Genomic DNA, 20,321 nt, shown 5'->3' with positions numbered 1-20,321 from the left:
GTTCCATAGAATAAAACCATCGGCGTATGCATTTTCACCCGGCTCTTTCTTAGCCAATAACGCTGAGGGCCGTGACGGACTTTGGTTTGGTTTTACAGACACTATGAAGCCACACTTAAGTCCGCAAATGATAATGAACATAGACTGTCCTTAGAAATGAGGCCATAAATTTGTATTGATATGACTTAACCATTTTCATCCGGGAATTGCCATTCTATGCTCACAGTCGAGTAGTGGAAGTTTTTGGAAGTGGAAGTGGAAAAACACAGCATAGAAATATCATGTGTGCTGACAAATCTTAGCACAAGATCCCGCCTCCCAGCGTTGCAGTCTTCGTAGGCCGCACGGCGCTGGCTCTGGGGCTAACACTAAGCGGCGGCCGGTGAATGGTCGGATGCGATGGCGTTTCTGAAAGAAGTACCTTCAAACTTAAGAAACTAAAACAAACTTAATCTGGCAAATGAGATGTCAATTCGTGTGTTATGAAGGCAGTTCGGAAGTATTCTCTATCTGCGCCATTTTTAGACTAATACCGGGAACGGATTAGCATTTGCAGCAATGCGAACCGTTGCACCGCACCTGGAATTTGATGCTGAAATAAGACAAGTCAAGGTAAAATCTCTATTTGTGTGTTGCTGTGGCTGATTTCCTGTTCAGAGGATGATCTCAAAATCCTGCACGTGAAGTAAACACCCAGTCTGATCTTCAAACGGTAAGAATTGGTTCTGAAAGACTTTCACAACCGTTTTTCACGACGGTTGTTTTTTCACGCCAATCGCGCACCGCCAAGTGCCAGCTGCAGCGACCAACGCCCCTCGGTTTGGTAAAAACCGCAACACCGACCATCTCATCGATGCTCTTGTATGTAGTTTGTTTCACATGTTGATTCTGATGAAGTATGGACGTCCTTGTTTGTGTAGGCCCTTTCTCTTTGAACCCATCTTGACCCGTCCCATTGAACACCAATGAAGCCCTGTAGACGGTGTCACCTGTAGGCGGCGGCACCTCCGCAGACTGCGCCACCACCGTAGGCGGCGTCACTGAAAATGCGCCTGCTGTCCAATTCGCTAGATGTCACCGTGCCCTATGCAGTATCAACTCGCAACTCGCAACTATGCAACTCCGCCAGCTGTACCTACAATCATTTCCTGCCGTTTAAATGATTTCTTCACACCGGCAGAAATAGTCCTATCTCGTAGAGACCTTTCATTTGGCGAATTGTTTCACAATGTCTTATATGCTATTCGTCAGCGGCAACAGACAAGCTCTGCCAGCATCCACTCCCTCTTTCACGCCGCAACACGTGCATGCGACGATCGAGCCGCTCGCTGCTCCAGTGACTGTCGAATAAACCTTTGCTGTTAAGATACTCGCTCAAGTGTTAGTGCCCATACGCACAACAACCCCGTACCTTTTCCGTACAAGGCGGCCGGTGTGTACGACACCGGGGGTCACATATTTTTCGGTCAGGGGCTAAAAGGTCATTCCTTTAAAGCGCGGGGTGATTGCCGGCTGCCATGCTGGCGATACAGGGCGTGGATGCTGTGGTCGTTACGGAACCCTTAGAAGGATTGGAAGGATACATTGGTCGCCTCCCTGGAGGCGACCAATGTATTTTTTTAGACTCTTTTACCTGGACATTTGACCACGGATAGACGCAAGAGCCTTCATTGATACAAAAAGATCCCTTATCGCTGCAGCTGTGAAACAACTGGTACAGAGACTCCAGTTCGGTATAACGGACCCCTGGCTGGAATGGGATGGAGAGCCCTTCGATCGGTGCTGGGGCTCCTGCCTAACAAAGCGTTTTCTATTGTCTCATTGTCTCATCAAAAACTTTGGTTTCCACTGTCAATGTCAGACGTCCCTGACCAACGCAAGATGCCTCTGGCATCTGGGGTCTCGTCCCTGTCCCTGTTCAGCAAATGTTGCCCAGACCCACTCGGGCCTCTTGCCGGAACAGGACCCTCTGTTAGGCACTGTGGGTTCCTGACCTACGCAGCGGCCCTCCTTGCTTCAGGGAATCCTAGTCAAAGCAGATCGCGGGGCTCAGATCGACATGAAGCCTACTGTTCGGTCTTGTGGTCTCTGGCCAAAATAGAGGCTGCATTGTCCTACAGTGTCCTCAATCGATGCAAGAGACCACCTGACTGGCATTCGAGGGACAGGTTCTGCGGGCTGGAGCCCTTAATGTGACCTACAGCCAGCGTTTTGTGCTCTCCAATCGGGCGTTTGATCCACTTGGCCCACTGGATTGTCAGTTCAAAGAGGTCCATCTGCCCATTGTTCGGGCCCCTCCGAAAACTCTCCTAGGGCTGCTCTGGGCTTTTGCCAATGCAGGACGCTTGTTAGGCACCGTGCTTCCCTGACTGACACCGGAAGCCCCTCATTGACTTACAGGCTCCGGCCAATGTAAATCGCGGTCCCCGACCTTGTGTCTGCTTATTAAAGGGACCCTCAGTCCCAGACCTGGCGTTTGAGTAATCTGGTGGCGAATCCTTCGCGTGTGACGGTCGTTAAGCCTACACCACAGGGGCGTAGCTTCGCAAAATAGGAAAGCGGGGGCGGGGGTCTGTTGTTGTTCTTGTTGTTGTTTCCTTTGTTTATTTGTTTCCGAATTTGACCAACTTTCATTTCAACGCCATTTAGTGTAAGGCCCCCTCCCCCACCAACTGAATGGAAGCTAAAGTCCTGGCTTTTAGAATATAATAGGTTCCATTATATATAATGAAAGCTATTGCTGTGCGCTTCCTTGCTCCGTCTCAGCCGAATATGTCATTGTTGGATATCATCATCATTTAGTTGGGCGTCCATTGTCAGAATCAGATTTCGGTAATCGATGAAAGGTCGATCGTATTTGGCCTCAGACGTTGTTGGACGTCGATTGAAGAGCGTAAGTTGACATGTGCAACTATTAAAAGCTGCCACAGAAGCCCCGGGCTCGTACCCGCAAGGCGGAGTGCGGGCTGCCACGCAGCACTCGCGTTAAGCATGTCAGACGTGGCTAGTGTTGTTTTAGTGGTCATTTCGATGATTTCCGCGATTGGCTTAGTCGGTTGGTTGCGATCGTCAGGTCTTCATCACTGTTCCACTTAACATTCAGATAGAATTGAAGGTCGGTTTACTTCAAGGGTTTTTCTAAACGTAGACGGCTAGCTCATTTTCACGTTCCAATAAGACGTCGTGGGAAAATAACCCAACATGCTGCAGTCTGTAGAATTTGAAACGTGGCTGAACAGTGCAAAACACTCGGACAACAGCGCAAAACTAGATCAGCGCCACACGAGGCGGATCAAGTGTGTAATGAAATGCGTGTAGCATGCAGGAAAAGTGGAACATACTCAAGTAAACACGGTGGGACCATGGAGCTTTAAGGGTGCCGGTAGTGTAGTGGATAACGCGTCTGCGTTAACCACTGCGCATGTGGGAAACCAGAGGTACGGGGTATGGTTCCCCGCGGTGCCCGCCCTTCCTGCCAGAGTGAGATGCAGGCGACGCCATATAGCCTCAGCCCAATGACATGACATGGAACTTTAAAAGTGTGACTAGTTCAGTCAGCTGCACCCGACTGAGCACACATTGGCAGGTTTCATTTTCTTTACTCCTACTGGCTGTGAATCAATTATTAGCAACGTCCCTAAAATTCGACAAGCTGTTCAGTTCCAGTTTTGATGTTCTGATTGTCTTTAGGCTCCGGAAGGACCACTCACCTCAGGTCACCGAATTGCAGTTGTTCATAATTTGGTTAAGTGTTCACCGTCAGTTCGCAGACAAAGTGTGCGCAAATCCCAGACATTTTTCTCGGAGGACACTTGTGGAGCCTCGCAACCATCCGGTCGGCATGTCTCGGTCCGATTCACACGCGTACCTGGGAGCCAGTCAGGCGTCATTAAAGGCTCGTGAGGATTTCTTGTTGGACGATACGTTCGCTGCAGCTACATCATCGGGCGAATGATGAATATGTTGATTTAATAAGTGCTACGGCATTGTGAAATAGATAACATGCGGATCTCATGGCGTTGTGAGGTGACTGGTACGTACGTTAGACTACAAGGCAACATAACATTGCGATCCAGTTGAAAGGTAAATTTTTGTTATCGGATGTATCATTCTGGCTATTGCTGTGGTTATCATCTTTGTTTAAGTAGTTAGCTGGCCTTGAGTGCTTATAATCACTCATTCCATTTATTAGAAAATGGGTAACCATTCCCTGATCTGGCAGGGTGCCTTCCCGTGTACCCAGCAGATCTAAGTGTAGCAAGTACCTGTGTTCTTCACCTATCTGTGAAGGCCGTGGAACTGGCGAAGGCAGTGGAGGGCGACATATCACACCCCGTAGAATGCAGATTCGGCAGCGACTCGTTCATCGGCCGACCGAATTGCCAGTTCGGTTGGAAATGACGTCATTGTCAGCACATGTGCGTCTGAACCGCACTTCCTTGCCATCACGCACTGTGTTTATAAACATCGCTGGCTGCGAGGAAGCGCGGGTTCGTGGCCGGCGCTGTTATTTCTGATAAAGGACAGGACATTAGCGGACTTGCGGTATGTACAGCATGATTTTCCAAAAGAATACTCTTGCTGTAATGTACCGTTTAGTTTTCAAGATATTCGTATGATTGCAACTCATGGTTTTCGATACTTGAAAAGTAAGCGACGTCTAAAATTAATGGGGCTATAGTCTTAATTTCAAAGCTTTTGACTGAAAGCAGAGCATGAAAATGGTTAGAACTTTCATCAAACAAAGATTAATGGATTCTTGTGGTTACTGTGGTATTACATGACATTGTTTCATAGATGTCCTGGTTTTGTTGTATGACATTTAAATAATGTTTTAAGGATCAATGTACTTGATCCATGATGATGATTTGGGGGTTTTAGGGTGCATCGACTGCTATAGGTCATGCAGTGCCCATACTTGATCCATAATCTTTTGATATGCTATGCATGGATTTATATCATGCATATAAGCATAACAAATTATTTTCCAGGTGGCCTTGCTGCATGCTGCATGGCGCAGAGGAGCAATGATTGCAACCCAGGAACTGAGTGCAAGATTGGTATCCTCTTGCCAAAAGCTCTGGGAAAAAAGAGTCACTTCTGGACTGCACAGTTGCTTGCGTTAATGGCAAGCTGAAGGCGCACAAGATAGTTCTGTCAGCTGCATCAGACTTCCTCCTGGCAAGTAAAATGTAGTTTGTGCATCATAAGCATACTTTGGTTGCCCCTCCATCTAGCCCACACACCTGAACACACACATGCACAACCCCATTACCTAAGCATTTGTGCAAAGTACCATGACATGTTGACTAAGTGTGGGATAACTATTTTGCCATGTTTATCACATTCTTGTTAGGCATGAATTGTGTTACTCTTGGATGACAAGTATAATTCATAAGGCAAACATATAACTAGACCATTGAATAGGTTAGAACATGTTTGGAATGTGCATTGATAGCTTAAATATGAAATAAACATGATTATTTGAACAATAACATGCCAGAAGCACACAGATGTTACACAAAATATGACCAACACAACCCATCTGAAAATGGCAATGTAGCTGTCATAATATCCTGTAAAATGCATACCATGCTTATTTATTTTTGTGTACTTTTTCAGGACCTCCTTGAGGGCAACCCTGGTGAACATCCAACATTGATCTTAGATACTGATTTTGATTCACTGAACCACCTGCTGAATTATCTTTATTATGGAAATCTACCATCAGAAGAGTTTTCAGATTTCTTCAGTCTTGCACACAAGCTCAAACTGCATGGAATAAGTACTTACCTGCCATTTGTGTATATGTGTGTCCATGGAGTATCTGTTTTAATGAGTGATGCTTTGTGTAAATTTGCTTCACGATGGATGTTGGCTTGATGGTAAGCAGCAGAAACCACCTATGTGCTTGCTTCTGGTTCTTTGGGTGTGAAGTTCTTTTTCATTGAGGTGTTGACTTCAATGTGCCTGCCTTTCCTGAAGCAAAAATGTGACTTTATGCTACTGAGGGCACAGCTAACTCCAGTTTTGTTTGTTTCTTCCATTTTTCCCAGGGTGAGTAAAGGGTCCTCCCTCCCCACTGTTATATCTGAATAATTGTTACCTGCAGTTGCATCCCAACACCAGTCACATGACCCCGCACTCATGAAGTGCCTGACCCGTCGCCATGTTTGCCGACAGTCGGCGGGTCCAGGAGCCCTCCCAAGCGGCGGACGGGGCGGTCCGGCGGCGCGGCCGGCCCCGCAAGACGCGTCAGGTGGCACGCCGCGAGGACGGACCGCTGGTGGCGGCGGCCGCCAGCGCTCCACCCGATCCCGCCCGTCCGCCGCTCTTCCTGCCGACGGTCAGTCCGCGGCGGAGCCGCTCACGCCGCCGGTACAGGCCGGCGCAGCCGCTCACGCCGCGGTACGGGCCGGCGCAGCCGCTCACGCCGCCGGTACGGGCCGGCGCAGCCGCTCACGCCGCCGGTACAGGCCGGCGCAGCCGCTCACGCCGCCGGTACAGGCCGGCGCAGCCGCTCACGCCGCCGGTACAGGCCGGCGCAGCCGCGGGCATCGGCTGCGCCGAACGTGCATGCGCACGGCGAGATGCCTGCCCAGACACTGGGCTTACCCACGTCCTCCTATTTAATGCAGTATCTCATATATTAACCAGCAGGCATCTGTGCCTGCAAAGAGAGTGTTCCGTATTTGTATGGGGTTATGAACTGAGATAGTCACTTTGAAGATCATTCAGGGGAGTTGATAGCCATGCCCTTTCAAAGACTTAAGCTCATGTTGTTTCTAAGCTCGACGCCCGAATGATAGTGGTTGTGGTGCCGCGAATCATGCTGCACGATTCGTGGTTCCATGGTATATATGTATATGTATATGTATGTATATATATGTATATATATATATGTATATATATATATATGTATATGTATATGTATATATATATATATATATATATATATATATATATATATACCACGGTCCTTTTGGCCAGTAATGCCAGTTCTGGGCTGTGGGGTAAAAGAGAGTGGAAAGTCGTGCAGCAGAGCTGCATGCACCTTGGGACTCAACCGCCGAGACTAAGCCCGCGCTGTGACCTCACTGTCGGGGTGTGCGCTTGGCACTCGGACGGAGGCCCCACCGGGTGTCTTTTGGCCCACTCATGGCGCATGCAGCCCGCTTCGGACAAGAAGGGCGTCACGAGGATGCAGGATAAAGCAGGGAAGAGGATAACGGGGCGGATGTCGTACACATATTACGCGGTATGTTTACATAGGGCGGGAATTTGTGCAGTGGTACGAGTTATGACGGAAATAAGGCTGGGAACCGAATAACCTATGAAAAGGGCCATAACGCAACATGTGAAAGAAAGTTAGCAATGCAAAATCACGGAAAATATATAAGAAACCACGAGGGGCGGCCAAAACAACGAGCACAACATATTCGGGTTTAGCCAACGCGCACCAACAAACGCCTCCACCTCTCGGCAAGTTGAAGTACTTGAAGTGAGCCAGCCCGTCCCCTACAGTGGCAATTCCGGTTACGGAAGGTCTGGCAGCGACCCCGACTTCATAAAGATGTTCCAATGACGTTTTAAAGGAATCTATTCACGCGCTAGCGAACTTTTGTTCTTAGAGCAGTCTTTTACACTTAGAAGCAAACCAATAGTTATAAGTGAGCTTATTTCATGAAATTTGATGCTTGCCTCATGTTTTTCAAATGTAGAACATTCCGTTCAAGGAAATTTACTTTGTTAACCACGTTGCAGAAAAAAAAAAACATCGGTCAACTGGTTGTGTCTGATGGGGGCGGGGGCGGGGGGGGGGTCTCATGGTGACATCAGCAAGCTGCCTGTTATGCTGCGAGCGTCGGCGTTGGTCTTGACCTCCCGGAGTAAGCCGCCTGCTGCTGGCCCCGCAGGAGCCGGTTGGCTGACGTCGAGGTGAAGGTGATCCGCACTGTAGCCGGCACCATCCAAGTGCTGCGACCCAACCAGGTGGGGCACTGCACCCCGCGTAGCCCGTCAGGTCGTCTGGAATAACGATCGAATCGGGTCGATTTTTTCGTAATGTGCTTGGTGAGTCTCGCGTAAGGCGGCTAGTGAAAGCATGTGCATCCTCAGAGGGGATGCAGTTAATGTGTAAATGTTGCGGCAGGCTCCACTATACATTGTCAATCGTGGATAAAGTGGCATATGATCTGATGGAGCATAACATTTGCGTACTGTTGTGCATTTAGTTCCCTGGTAGGCTTTTTGCGTATAAGTCCTTAAGGTGTAATGCCCTGCGTCTTTTGAAGCTCCGTCAAATCGATTTGGGCGGTCGTCGCTACATGTGTATTGCGTTGGAACTGTCATTGATTCCAGCGATGATATCCTGCAGCAGGAGGCAATGCTCCATTCCAATGGTTTCTAGTAGTCCTTCCGTTGCTGAATGCGCCATCAATGCCGGATGGAGCTGAGCCTCCAGCGTATAACACGTCGGCCTCTGGCCGCAGGCGTCTGTTGACGGAGCCGAGGTGCCGGCGCCAGCCTCGCCGCCCCCTCCGCCGCCGCCTCCGCCGCCGCCGGGTGACGCGGGTCGCGACCGACCCTTGGCCACGGCCGGTATCCCCGATCAGCTGTTCGGCGGGTCGGCCACCCCGGCCGCCGCCGAGTCCCCGCCCTCCGACGACGAAGGCGACGCGGGCGGTGGAGGCGAGACAGAGTGGCAGCCGCTGCTCGACCTGGACGATTCTGGGAAGCTAGTCGACGAGGCGCAGGTGAGAGGTCGGGGTGCTTGCAATGGGCGGGTGCGCGTACAGCGGAGAGCTGGCAGTGGGCGGGTGCGTGTAACGGACGGCTGGCTGTGGGCGGGTGCGTGTAACGGAGGGCTGGCTGTGGGCGGGTGCGTGCAGCTGGCGGGAGTGTGTGTGTTTGTGCGGCGGAGGTCTGACAGCGGTGGTTGAAGGCTCGGCGCGGGAGTTATAGGTGCTCAGTCCGACGTCCGTTGTCGATTTATTTTGATTGCCTTTCGTTTGAATTGACTTTTTTAAGCTGCGTCGTAGTGGCCAGATTATTTAGGTGGAATATTATAGGTTCATATGGTGACCAATCCTATTCTGTGAGACACCCTGGATGTATGCGCCAAAGCTCCGCGAAGTGCTGAAGATAAAGATGACGGGGATCAAATTCCGGGGCAGAGGTGGCCAAAAGAAATGGCTTCTGCGATGGCGCTGTGCCATGGCAACAAAGTATAACCAGGTGACTTGAAACAGCTGGCGGTTGTGCGAATCCCACAGTTGTCAAACTACACCGAAGTGTGTACTGATCGGTCAAAGTAGTCCACTGGGACGGGCTGTGCATTTGTATGTGATTATTTACTAGGCGTTTTTGTTTACCAACAGGTGCGTCCGTTTTTTATGCCGGGCTATACACGATTTACACTGCTTGAAATTTATCAAGACGTACCGAAGAAGACGTTTTCTCATTTTTATCCACTCAATTAGCTATTTGTTTTCTTTGAAACCACTATCGTCGCTGCTTTAGCTACTACGGCGAAATATCTGTACGCGATCACACGGACTATGTGCGAGCTGTAAGGAGGTGATCTTGTGGATACGGAGCCATGCTGTTCTCCATAGCAACGAACTTGCGGACGCCGCTGCTAAGCTGAGCAGGCGGCGAATGCAGTTTTCCCGCTTCTGCTTCAGACTTAAAATGTATGGTATCCACACATATTGGTGATGTGTGGTAGCGGAGGTAGAATGCTGATTCCATCAGGTTTAGCGAGGTCAAACCCGCCATAGCTGAGTGGACATTTAGCCATATGAAGTACCGCCCCGGGGAGGTGGCGCTCTGCCGGCTCCGCCTTGGTCATGGCTACCAAACACAGACACACGCCATCCCTTGGGAGATGACCCACCATTGTGCTCTCGATGCGGCGGTGGGCCGACCACTGCTCGCGTCCTCACGTGGCGCCATGTTGACGCCAAAAGGGACCGATTTATGCCACCCCACCGGTTCCACAGCTTCTTGGTGAGCAGCCTTCCGCGGACACCTCCTCCATTTCATCATTAAAAAATCCTTAAGATTCCAGTTTGTGTACGACCGGACGCGACCAGGCTAGCGAAATGCTGGAGTTCTAAGTTTGCGCCTCATCAGTGCTACAGGCTCGTAGCTGTGCTTTGGTGCCATACTTCAACCGACAGGCTGTCTGTAATAAATTGCAGAGCTATGTGCAAATAACCAACGTAATGGATGCGCTAGGACACCCTACCACAAATCTGTGATAAATTGCCGAGCTATGCGCAAATAACCAACGTAATTGATGCGCGAGGGCATCCTACGACAAATCGACGGGGGTATCACGCCTAATATTTGTATTGTAATGAAAATTCTTTCAAGGGGCCGTCTTATTCCCTGAATACCCCTGTACTGTTCTATGACGGGTCAGAACAATGGTTGAAAAGCTAAGGTCTGGGCATTTTTATTAGGCCAGCGAACAAAGGCATGTTTACGGGCCTATAACGCAGCGAATGATTATTTTAAATTATACGAAGTTACCGCAGAGTTTGCAATGAGGTGGTGCATATTTTGTCTGTTTCCAATTTTTTTCACTTAATTTTTAAAACCGTAACAGCATGTTCGAAGGTCATAGTACAGATTTTGATCTTTGGACGGTGATGATGCTTTTACAAAATATTTTTCCCTAGAAGTGCTGATTATTTGTTTCAAACCAGGCATACGTGGTTGTTTTTGCGATAGTTTCAATGGTACTCAGTTGTAATATGTGTGGAGGATGTAATATTGCTGAAGCAAAAGACATTGTCGTCAAGCATGTCATTGGATGAGAGGGTGTATCACTTGGCCTTTTTTTCATGATATAATGGTACAAAACCGTCGGGCTGGGAGGGGGCTCCCCGCAAACCATAACCAGAAATCTAGAATCTCAGCCATGACCATAACAATCTATTATCACAAATCTTATTGTGATAAGATGCAAGTTAGCAAGTAGAAATCCAGTCAAGCAAAAAAGTGCGAGCATTCACGTTCCTTGTCTCCGCAGAGCGCCCGGCTGTGTGAGCATTACACTGTCATGGAGCTGGAAGTTTTCAAACACATTCTTGCACAACTCTTGAGTTATAAGGCTGTGTGCGATGCTGCTGTGGATGTTATTGTGGTTATGTGTCTTTGTAGTATTTTTATTAGAGGTGCATTTTATACGTATCCAAGTAACGATAGGAATCTTTGTCTTTGTACTAAAAGAAGCTTTCAAGATAGCGGTGCATAACTTTCATCCTTTAAAACTCAAAACTTATTTCTTACGCCCTTTAAATTTCTCCGATGATCAGTTAAGTTATCGAAACGTTGGAATATACGGATATCGACAAGTGCATGAGTGATTTGTACCAACAATCTTTTATCTTAACGATGTTGCTCAGTCAAAATCTCAGAACCTCGAACAATGCATCAAGAAACTTGTCAGCGCGTAATTCGTAGGAGTTTTTAAAAATCATGCATGCAGGAATATATATATATATATATATATATATATATATATATATATATATATATATTAGTCTCTTGCGCGTTGCTTGACTGTTCGATTGAAATTCTTCGTTATTTTCGGCAAGTGTTTGCATGGGTTTTGTGATTTGTCCCGATATTCGGATGTATAATCTGGTAACTGGTGGTTCATCTTTGGTTATGTCTCGTAGAGCATGCCCCGTAGGTCGCGATGCTCCAATGTTTTCCATCCGATTGTCTTGTGTTGCCTGGAGAATGGGGAATGAATGTCCTTAAAACCTTAGGTAGTCACGGGACGATCAGGAGTGCCCCTCCCAGTATCCCAGCGACACACTTAACCTTATGTTAGCACCAGAAATAATAAACGCAATGTAAACGTGAGTATCCATGTTCTGATATATTCACTGCGGTTGGGCCGATCCCGTATAATCGAGAAGAATGCTGTTCCTCGCGTTGGAAGTGGTGAACTCTTGCATCCATTTATGACGCCGTTCCAGGCCGGCGATGACGTCACATCGGAGAGCAGCAGCAGACGGCCAGCGCGGCGAACCTCCAGCAGCGTGCAGTGCAGCTTCTGTGGCAAAATGTGCTGCAACCGCCAGACACTGAAGGTGGCAACGCCGCGTCGCTGTCGGTCGTCGGTGCCGATGCCGGCCCGAGTATTTGTCACAGTGGAGCGATAGATTCTTGCCACCGCGAGCTTTACGCCGGTCGCTGAACAGTTATTTACACATGGTCAGTGCACGGTCGAGCCTGGTGAATGAAAGGTGCCTGCCTCTGGTCTTGGAACGCGACTTATGTCCTTCCTCCTTGCATCTTGTGCCTAAGCCGACCGTGGAAGGCATTGCTGATCAATGTAATGATTATTGCCATAGGTGCCTGCATCAACGGTCGGCAAGCGATGTGATGATTGCCGTCATAACTCCACGTATCGATGGTCTGGCGTCATAACTCCACGTATCGATGGTCTGGCGTCATAACTCCACGTATCGATGGTCTGGCGTCATAACTCCACGTATCGATGGTCGTATAATGGGTGTTATTTTTGTAAATCATTAAACACTATAAACAAATGTGATGCTTAATGGACACGTTACACTGACAGGTGAGATAACGCTGAAAGAACAGGTTGTGTGTTAGTCCCAAGCAGAAGAAGTCAAGCGCTCAAAGCGATTGACTTTTTTGTGTTTGTCTGATTTTGTTTTCTCCTACAACCACAGACTGTTTATTTGCTTAACAGTTATACGAGTCTAGGCGCCAGCTACGATGAGCATTTACAAGTAACGCCCCCTCCCCTCCTGAAAGCTCGCCCCAGGCGTGTGCCAGCGCCTCCGACACCGGTCGGCGCCAGTGGCGCTCGGCGCGAGGTTCACACTGACCCGAGCCGCCTCCCGCCACCAGGTGCACGCGCGCGTCCACACGGATGAGCGGCCGTTCGCCTGTCCCGCCCCCGACTGTGGCAAGGCCTTCCGGCAGCGCGTCCACCTGCGCCGCCACGTGCGCTGCCACGATACCGTGCGTCACTTCAGCTGCCCCGTCTGCGGTCGCTCGTGAGTGGCACGTGCCGGGCCGGCGCCAGTGTGCGCTGAGTGCGCCATGCGGCGCGGTGACGTTTACAACGGCCTTGGGTGCGGCCCTCTGGCACCATGTCGGCGATTCTAGACATGGAGTTATAAAAGTAAAACGTTTGGTTGAACAGTTAACGTGCTTTGACTGATGCACCCATTCGCCTGGGTGCTATCTGACCGAGGTCTGACCGCGACAGGTTCAAGTTCGAGTCGAATCTGCAGCGTCACAAGGAACTGCACGACAAGGGCAGCGGCCCCCTGCGGCCGCGCCGCTACCGCGACAACAAGGGCATCCTCTGCAACCTCTGTGGCAAGGTGAGACTCCACCGACGACGGAAAGATCTCCTGCAACTGCAGTGCAGTCGCCCCGCCGGATATGGCTCGCCTTTCTCGCCTGCGCCTCTTGTGAAGACTGGGCCGCGCGCTGGCCCCGATATCGTGACCGAGCTGCGGCGGTCGCCGCGATCCGCGGCCAGTGCCGGTGGGTGTGACTGCCCCAGCTCCGGTCGGGCTTGTCGTCCCGTTTCTGAGATCCACCGCCTTCCGTCCTCCCCGCAGAAGTTCGTCTCGCCAGCGGCCTTCGAGAACCACGTACGCGTGCACACCAACCACCGACCGTTCGTGTGCGGCGTCTGCCAGAAGGGTTTCAAGCAGAAGTCGCACCTCACCGAGCATGAGCGCATTCACTCAGGCCAGAAGCCGTTTAAGTGCGTGCGCTGCGAGCTGACGTTCTACAACCGGAGCCGCTTCAAGCTGCACCAGGTGACGGGGACGGCCGATGGGTGCCGCAGGAGCAGAGCGTTGAGTGGAATAGCCACCACTGCCTCGACGCTGTAGTTTGTTTGTTTGGATATTTTGCCACGATGCGTGCGACTGATACGTTGTTACTGGTAATGCTCCACACGTGTATGAGGTTTTGAACTGAGATAGCCATTTTGAAGATTGGCTATATTTAGATAACGTTTTTCATCCAATGCAGTTAACAGCTATGTCCTTTCAAACCCTTGACCTGATTTGCAATTTTTATAACGTACACTGATAGGGGTTTACTGCGACTTTCCTGGTGTTTCCAAACTAAAATAGATTGATACTAGCGTAACATAGTACGGGATTGGCCTCAATGAGAACTCTCGTTAGCGTAACATAGCACTGGATTGACCTCAATGAAAACTCCCGCTTGTTAATATTTTTTATGCGGACAGGTAAAAAGTTGACCTAATCATGCCAGGTAAATGGTTACGTCTTCCATAAAATCGCAGTTTTTCATCTTCGCATCACGCATACGTGGCCATGGTTTGTGACGACACGAAGTCTACTCGGGCGTGTTTCTTTTCCAATTTTTAGTTCAGTGGTGTATATCTGCATGTGCTTGGAGCGTATATTTATGGTATTTGGCCCCGTTGATACAATGTCGGCCCGCCGCACGACTACTCAGCATCATTGGTTGCCGCCCGCCGCCCGCGCCGGCCGTAGATCGCCATACAGTGTTCCTTGAAAACAAAAAACGCCGCTGCTCTGAAGCCAGAAAAGCTGGGAACCCGTTCTGGTGTCAAAATATGCGCGATGGAAGCCCCATGGGCTAACGAAAATGTGGACGCAGTTGCACAACATGCCGGAGGGGAATCCTGAAAAAGCTGAGTGTTGAGGGGTTGCATCGACCCATCCCCCGTATCAGATCGGGGTTTAATCACATTTGGAACCAGTGTTTCACGGAGTTTTCGCTGTGAAGATACCACTTCCTGTGACCAATCTCAGGATTTGTCAGATTTAGGATCAAAGTTGTTGTAATCACAGGACTAGGTCGGTGTCATAATTCGCAGCAGGGTTTCAAAAACGGTGACACGTTTTGTCAAGCGTAAGTCGCCAGATTCCGCTTGTATGAGCCATATACGGAACGAAACGGACAGAAAAGTAATTACTTAATACGCCCACCAGAGGTGTCGATTTTTCAAAATGATTAAGGGACGAGAGTTGTGCATTTAAAGCCCATGTGCGTAGTCACAGAAATCACGTGTGGAAGGCTGCCAGTTTGCATCAGCTTCTTATATAGGTACCTGTTTTGTGAAGCTGAGGGAATGCAGTTGCGCCTTCGCCTAGCGTATTAATAAGTAAAATGTGCGCATCTTAATGGCGGTGAAAGGCCCTCCCAAAAAATCGCCGGAGATGGACCATCCGTTAACGAGGGCGCAGTTTTCGTCGTTTTAATATGACGTTTTTCTTCTATAACAGGAAGATGCCAGAAGCTATTGCGGAAGGAATTCCATTGGAATTTTGAAGGGAATAAACTGAGGAAACTAGGTGTTAAACGCCTGCATCAAATGTAATGCCGGCGCTCTTCTTTTTATATTGGCTTATTGGACTCCTTGTAAACCGTTGCATCTCAGAACCTTCAACAGAACTTTGATCTGGATTCTACCGAGATATTGATGCCCCCGTAAGTGTAGACTGTAAATCGAATGGATCAAAACGTGTTTTATCACGGCCAACCCATGTTTTCCTGCAAATGTATAACATTCAGTCAGTCAATTGGCGAGAAAAAAGCGCAGAAATGTAAGAACATCACGAAGGGCTAAAACACGAGCACAAAACGGCATTTGGGCTCAGCAAACATACTGTTGCAAAGAACGTCACCTTTCGGCAAGTTGAAGTGCTTAAGTGAGTCGGCTCGTCCGCTACAGTGACAATTCTAGCAACTCTGACGTCATAAAAAGTTTCCATGACGTAATCAAACGATGACGTATTGAGGAACATATTTACTAATTAGTGAATTTTATTTGTGTAGAGTCTTGTACACTTCAAAGCAAAACAATGGTTACTAGTGAGCTCGTTTCATTGTTTCATCATATCTGGCATTTACCCCAATATCTTCCACATTTGAAGGAACGCTCACATCCCTCCAGAGTTCAGTCGCCCGCTTTATGGTCCTGGTTTGCTTGGTAGCTACAGGAATGAGCTGTCTGTCTTGAATCCAACCTCGGACAGAGTGGTTGGTGCCTGCACTGTTGGTTGTTGGGTTCGATCGGCCAGACCATTATCATACATTAGCAGAGCGATCATTTCAAGTATAAGTCGCGTTGAACCAACACTTAACGAACGCGTTTTCAGGTGATGCACCTGAACGAAGATGTGCAGAATGGCGAGTCGCCTGAAGTGCTCGATCCGGAGCACAGGTTTCCGGTATGCACCATCTGCTCCAAAAGGTGAGCAGTCAGAATAGCTGCCCGTGCTAACGTGCCAAAGTGCGAAGGCCCCTTTCTTTGCATGAATTGTATTACTGGTGTTCTGCACTCGCGTGTGTGGACTATGGCACCTGCTGAACATACCATTTTTCTGCCTGTATCGTCCATCAGTGAAAATCTCCCTGAACAGTTCTCTCGCCTTGGAGCGATCCCCTTGACTGGGTTTCCACAACTTTTCGACAATTCTTCTGCGTGGTAACATCGTTCGCCTCCCAGTTATGGGTGTCTCGACGACAGCCTCTCGTGTGCTCGGCTGTGCCAAGTCACCCTCCAGTTCCAGACGTGGTTGTTTTCGCGACTGGCCGTGTTTCCCGCAACGGATAACCGTCGTCCGCCGGCCCTGGTCCGTGTCCTCCTCACCGAGAGGTGCCGTGTCCTGACGCGCCGCCTCCCGTCGCTAGGTTCAACGGATGACTGTCGTCCGCCGGCCCCGGTCCGTGTCCCCTCCTCACCGAGAGGTGCCGTGTCCTTACGCGCCGCCTCCCGTCGCTAGGTTCATCGACGGATAACTGTCGTCCGCCGGCCCCGGCCCCCGTCCCCTCCTCACCGAGAGGTGCCGTGTCCTGACGCGCCGCCTCCCGTCGCTAGGTTCATCAACGGATAACTGTCGTCCGCCGGCCCTGGTCCGTGTCCCCTCCTCACCGAGAGGTGCTGTGTCCTTACGCGCCGCCTCCCGTCGCTAGGTTCATCAACGGATGACTGTCGTCCGCCGGCCCTGGTCCGTGTCCCCTCCTCACCGAGAGGTGCCGTGTCCTGACGCGCCGCCTCCCGTCGCTAGGTTCATCAACGGATGACTGTCGTCCGCCGGCCCCGGTCCGTGTCCCCTTCTCACCAAGAGGTGCTGTGTCCTTACGCGCCGCCTCCCGTCGCTAGGTTCATCAACGGATAACTGTCGTCCGCCGGCCCCGGCCCCCGTCCCCCCCTCACCGAGAGGTGCCGTGTCCTGACGCGCCGCCTCCCGTCGCCAGGTTCATCAACGCCAGCAATCTGAGGCTGCACCAGCGACGGCAAGCAACGCCAAGCCGCACGCCTGCCACCTGTGCAGCTTCCGCTTCAAGATGGCCAAGAGCCTGGACAAGCACCTGGCCTCGCACCACAAGGAGGAGCAGCAGCGGCTGGAGGCCGGAGAGCAGCTGCAGCAGGAGCGGCAGCAGTCTCAGGTCAGTCGGAGAGCCTCACGGCCGGGCCCCTCGGCAGGTCACGTGGTCAGGCTCCTCAGCAGGTCAGATGGTCCGGTCAGTGGGACAGAGCCGCTCGGGCAGGGTCTCACGGCCAGGCCCCTCAGCAGGTCATGCGGCCAGGCTCCTGAGCAGGTCAGACGGTCAGGTCATTCGGACAGGGCCGCTCTGGCAGGGTCTCACGGTCGGGCCCCTCGGCATGTCACGTGGCCAGGCTCCTCAGCAGGTCACCATGCGTCCAGATCCCTGAGGAGGTCAGGATGGTCAGGTCTCGTAGTGAGTTGGGTAGTCTGGTCCCCGTCCCACCCCCCGGACCGTGTCAGAGTTTCTGCCGCTTGTGTCGGGTGGTGTCTCCACCGGCGGCGTCGGCGGCGCGGCCGTCGCTTGGTGCGGCTGGGACCGCGCTGCGCCGCGGGCCGGCGCCGAACGCCGCCTGACACCGCCCTCTTGCGTGCAGGGGTCTGCGGCCGGCCTGCCGGTCGCGGAGACGGGCGCCGAGGCAGCCGTCATCATCCTCCGCGAGGAGGAGGACGGCAGCCTGACGTATGTGCCAGAGCTGCAGGACGCCAGCACCGACGGCAGGGTCGTCCAGGTCAGCTATGCTGAGCGCGCCTGCCGCCGAGGAATAAGAGTCGTTCGATTTCTGGCATGGTGTGCGCCCAGCGTCGCAAGTTGTTATGCCATGCGCAGAAGGAAGTGAAACCGGTGCTGGGAGCAGAACCACTTGCGACCGTCCGTGTTTTTGAGACCTCTGTGGTCGGGGACGTATATAAGATTTCGGAAAAGGGGGCATAGGAATACACATTTTCGACGCGCCGTAGGCGCGTGAATCATCAAGCGTGGTAAATAACGTATTTTTACGCGCCTGCTCCGTTTTTTTTGTTTACTAACGCACACATTCATACATGCAACAATTTGCATAGGTGTGAGCGGGGGGGGGGGGGGGAGAGGGGGCACCTACCTGCCCCCTTTTATCATACCCGTCGTGCGTAATGGCTGGCCGTCTCCGTCCTGTACCACATGGCTGAGGACTTTTTGTGATGGTGCGGCTTTGGTTTTGGACTTTGACTCCGTCAACCAATTTATGTATCGATAGCAAACCCTTCCTGAGACTGCTCGTCTCCGTCAATATTACGCCGCAGACTGTTGACTGCAGTCACAAACCTTAAGAAATGCAATCAGTAATCCAAAAGGATCACCTTATGTCGGCAGACATGTCCTCACCAGTTCAGTTTGAAAATTAGAATTGTATGACACACAACAAATATAATTCAGAGCTGAAGAACAATGCGGATCGTGGGCGTTTGTGGCTTCACCCCACGGCAATCTCCGCACGCACGCGCGCTCGCTCCGTCGACCAATCCCGACTCCCCTCCAGCGTTGGCGTCCCCCCCCCCCCCCCCCCGCCCGCAGCCCAGGTGTGTACATCCTCTGGCACCGGGACACGCCAGAGACCAGAGGATGCACGCCATCTAGCACCGGGACACGCGGGGCCCACGCGGATATCATCATGCCAACGCACAGCGTTTAAGCGGACAATTTATGTAAAAGTTTGGTTTATACCCGCGAATTTGAACGTTTGACCATGTTAGTCTCGCAGACATTTGACACATTGCGAAAAACGGGAGGCTCGGTAACAGAAATAGGGTGATCAAATGGAAATACCAGGACAACATGAATGGGTAGAAATGGACGTGCAAAAGTGATGTGCTGAGTTCGTATCCAGTAAGTGCATTGGCTACTCTAATAGGGCCATCTACTGGCGGTTTTGTTTATGGAGGGCTTCAGAGCGCAGATGAAAATTGTTTGTTCAAGTCTTCTTTACGTGCCCACGACACTCGCCCCACATTTTCCGCGGATTATCTTGGGGAGATGCTAATCAAATCTATGATGAGCCCGAAAATAAAGCCTAATTGGGTTATTTATTTCCTTGCTGAATGCTGCACGCAGATGGCAAAAAAACCTTCCACGTACCGGACGAATGGACTTTGTAGGTAGCGGAACACAGAGTGTATATGATGGAATGCGTTGCATTGTAGGCGGGGCAAGTGCTATCAAATCCAGAGGCATACGGGACACGCTTGCCCTTTTGATGGGGCATTTGGCCTGCGTAGTGTGGTATGCACAACGCTGTTTGAGGGACCCTGGATTGGTCCATGCCACTGCATTTATTCCGTTATTTTGACGGTGTTCGGGACCTGTGACGTAATAATCGTTGATGTAAGGAATGTGAGGTACACCACGATCTATTCTTGGCGAAAGACGGCAATCAGACGCTGATTGATAGCGGGTACTTCTTGTACTTTCATCCCACTTTTCGGACTTAACTAATTGTTGCATCAGACGCGTACTATTTGACTAGCAATACCAATTTTCTCGAAGTTTAACAAGCTCAGAAGTTCTATTTGGAGTAGCCGACCCTGCAGGAGAAATCGCATTGACTCCTGCTAACCACTATAAAGGCGTTACATTTCAGTAGCATTGTTCGTCCAAGGTATATGTTCTGTAATGTTGCGATGCGCAAAGTGTCAGAAGGTTCGCGGAATCAATGATAGCCGAAGCTCGAAACATGCTTAGGCAAAATATATGCGAACTGAAGCTTTTATCGCACGAACTCAACGAAACGTTTATACTTTGGCTTCATTTTTCCCTATGACGTTTACCACGGTGGCCCTTTTCGAAACGCACTTTGCCGGGGAATAGGAGTAGCAAAGCCATGATCTATGTGAGTAGTGGTTCAAATTTAAACACCAAACCAACTTCTCGGTGTAACAGCCCTTGTCCTTTGAGCCAACAAAACGTTTTTATTCGATCAGTAGAGGTGCGCATGGCCT

At 50.6% G+C, this 20,321-nt stretch overlaps 1 protein-coding gene across 1 annotated transcript in view; it reads left to right on the top strand.

Annotated features, from left to right (window-relative positions):
• The first annotated feature begins 8,562 nt into the window (after positions 1-8,562).
• The window catches only part of LOC119100309 (zinc finger protein 771), a 75,673-nt gene continuing 63,914 nt past the window's right edge, over positions 8,563-20,321 (top strand). The window contains exons 1-4 of the mRNA XM_037223414.1: positions 8,563-8,756; positions 12,000-12,113; positions 12,904-13,052; positions 13,268-13,385. Of these exons, the coding sequence (XP_037079309.1) occupies positions 12,087-12,113; positions 12,904-13,052; positions 13,268-13,385 (294 nt within the window). The 5' untranslated portion in view covers positions 8,563-8,756; positions 12,000-12,086. The remainder of the gene's footprint in view (positions 8,757-11,999; positions 12,114-12,903; positions 13,053-13,267; positions 13,386-20,321) is intronic.

The sequence above is a fragment of the Pollicipes pollicipes genome, unplaced genomic scaffold (assembly GCF_011947565.3).
Source record: "Pollicipes pollicipes isolate AB1234 unplaced genomic scaffold, Ppol_2.1 Scaffold_4881;HRSCAF=5763_pilon_pilon_pilon, whole genome shotgun sequence".
Taxonomy (NCBI): Eukaryota; Metazoa; Arthropoda; class Thecostraca; order Pollicipedomorpha; family Pollicipedidae; genus Pollicipes; species Pollicipes pollicipes.
Note: the sequence above shows the minus strand (reverse complement) of the source record. Positions and strands in the feature narration are given on the sequence as shown.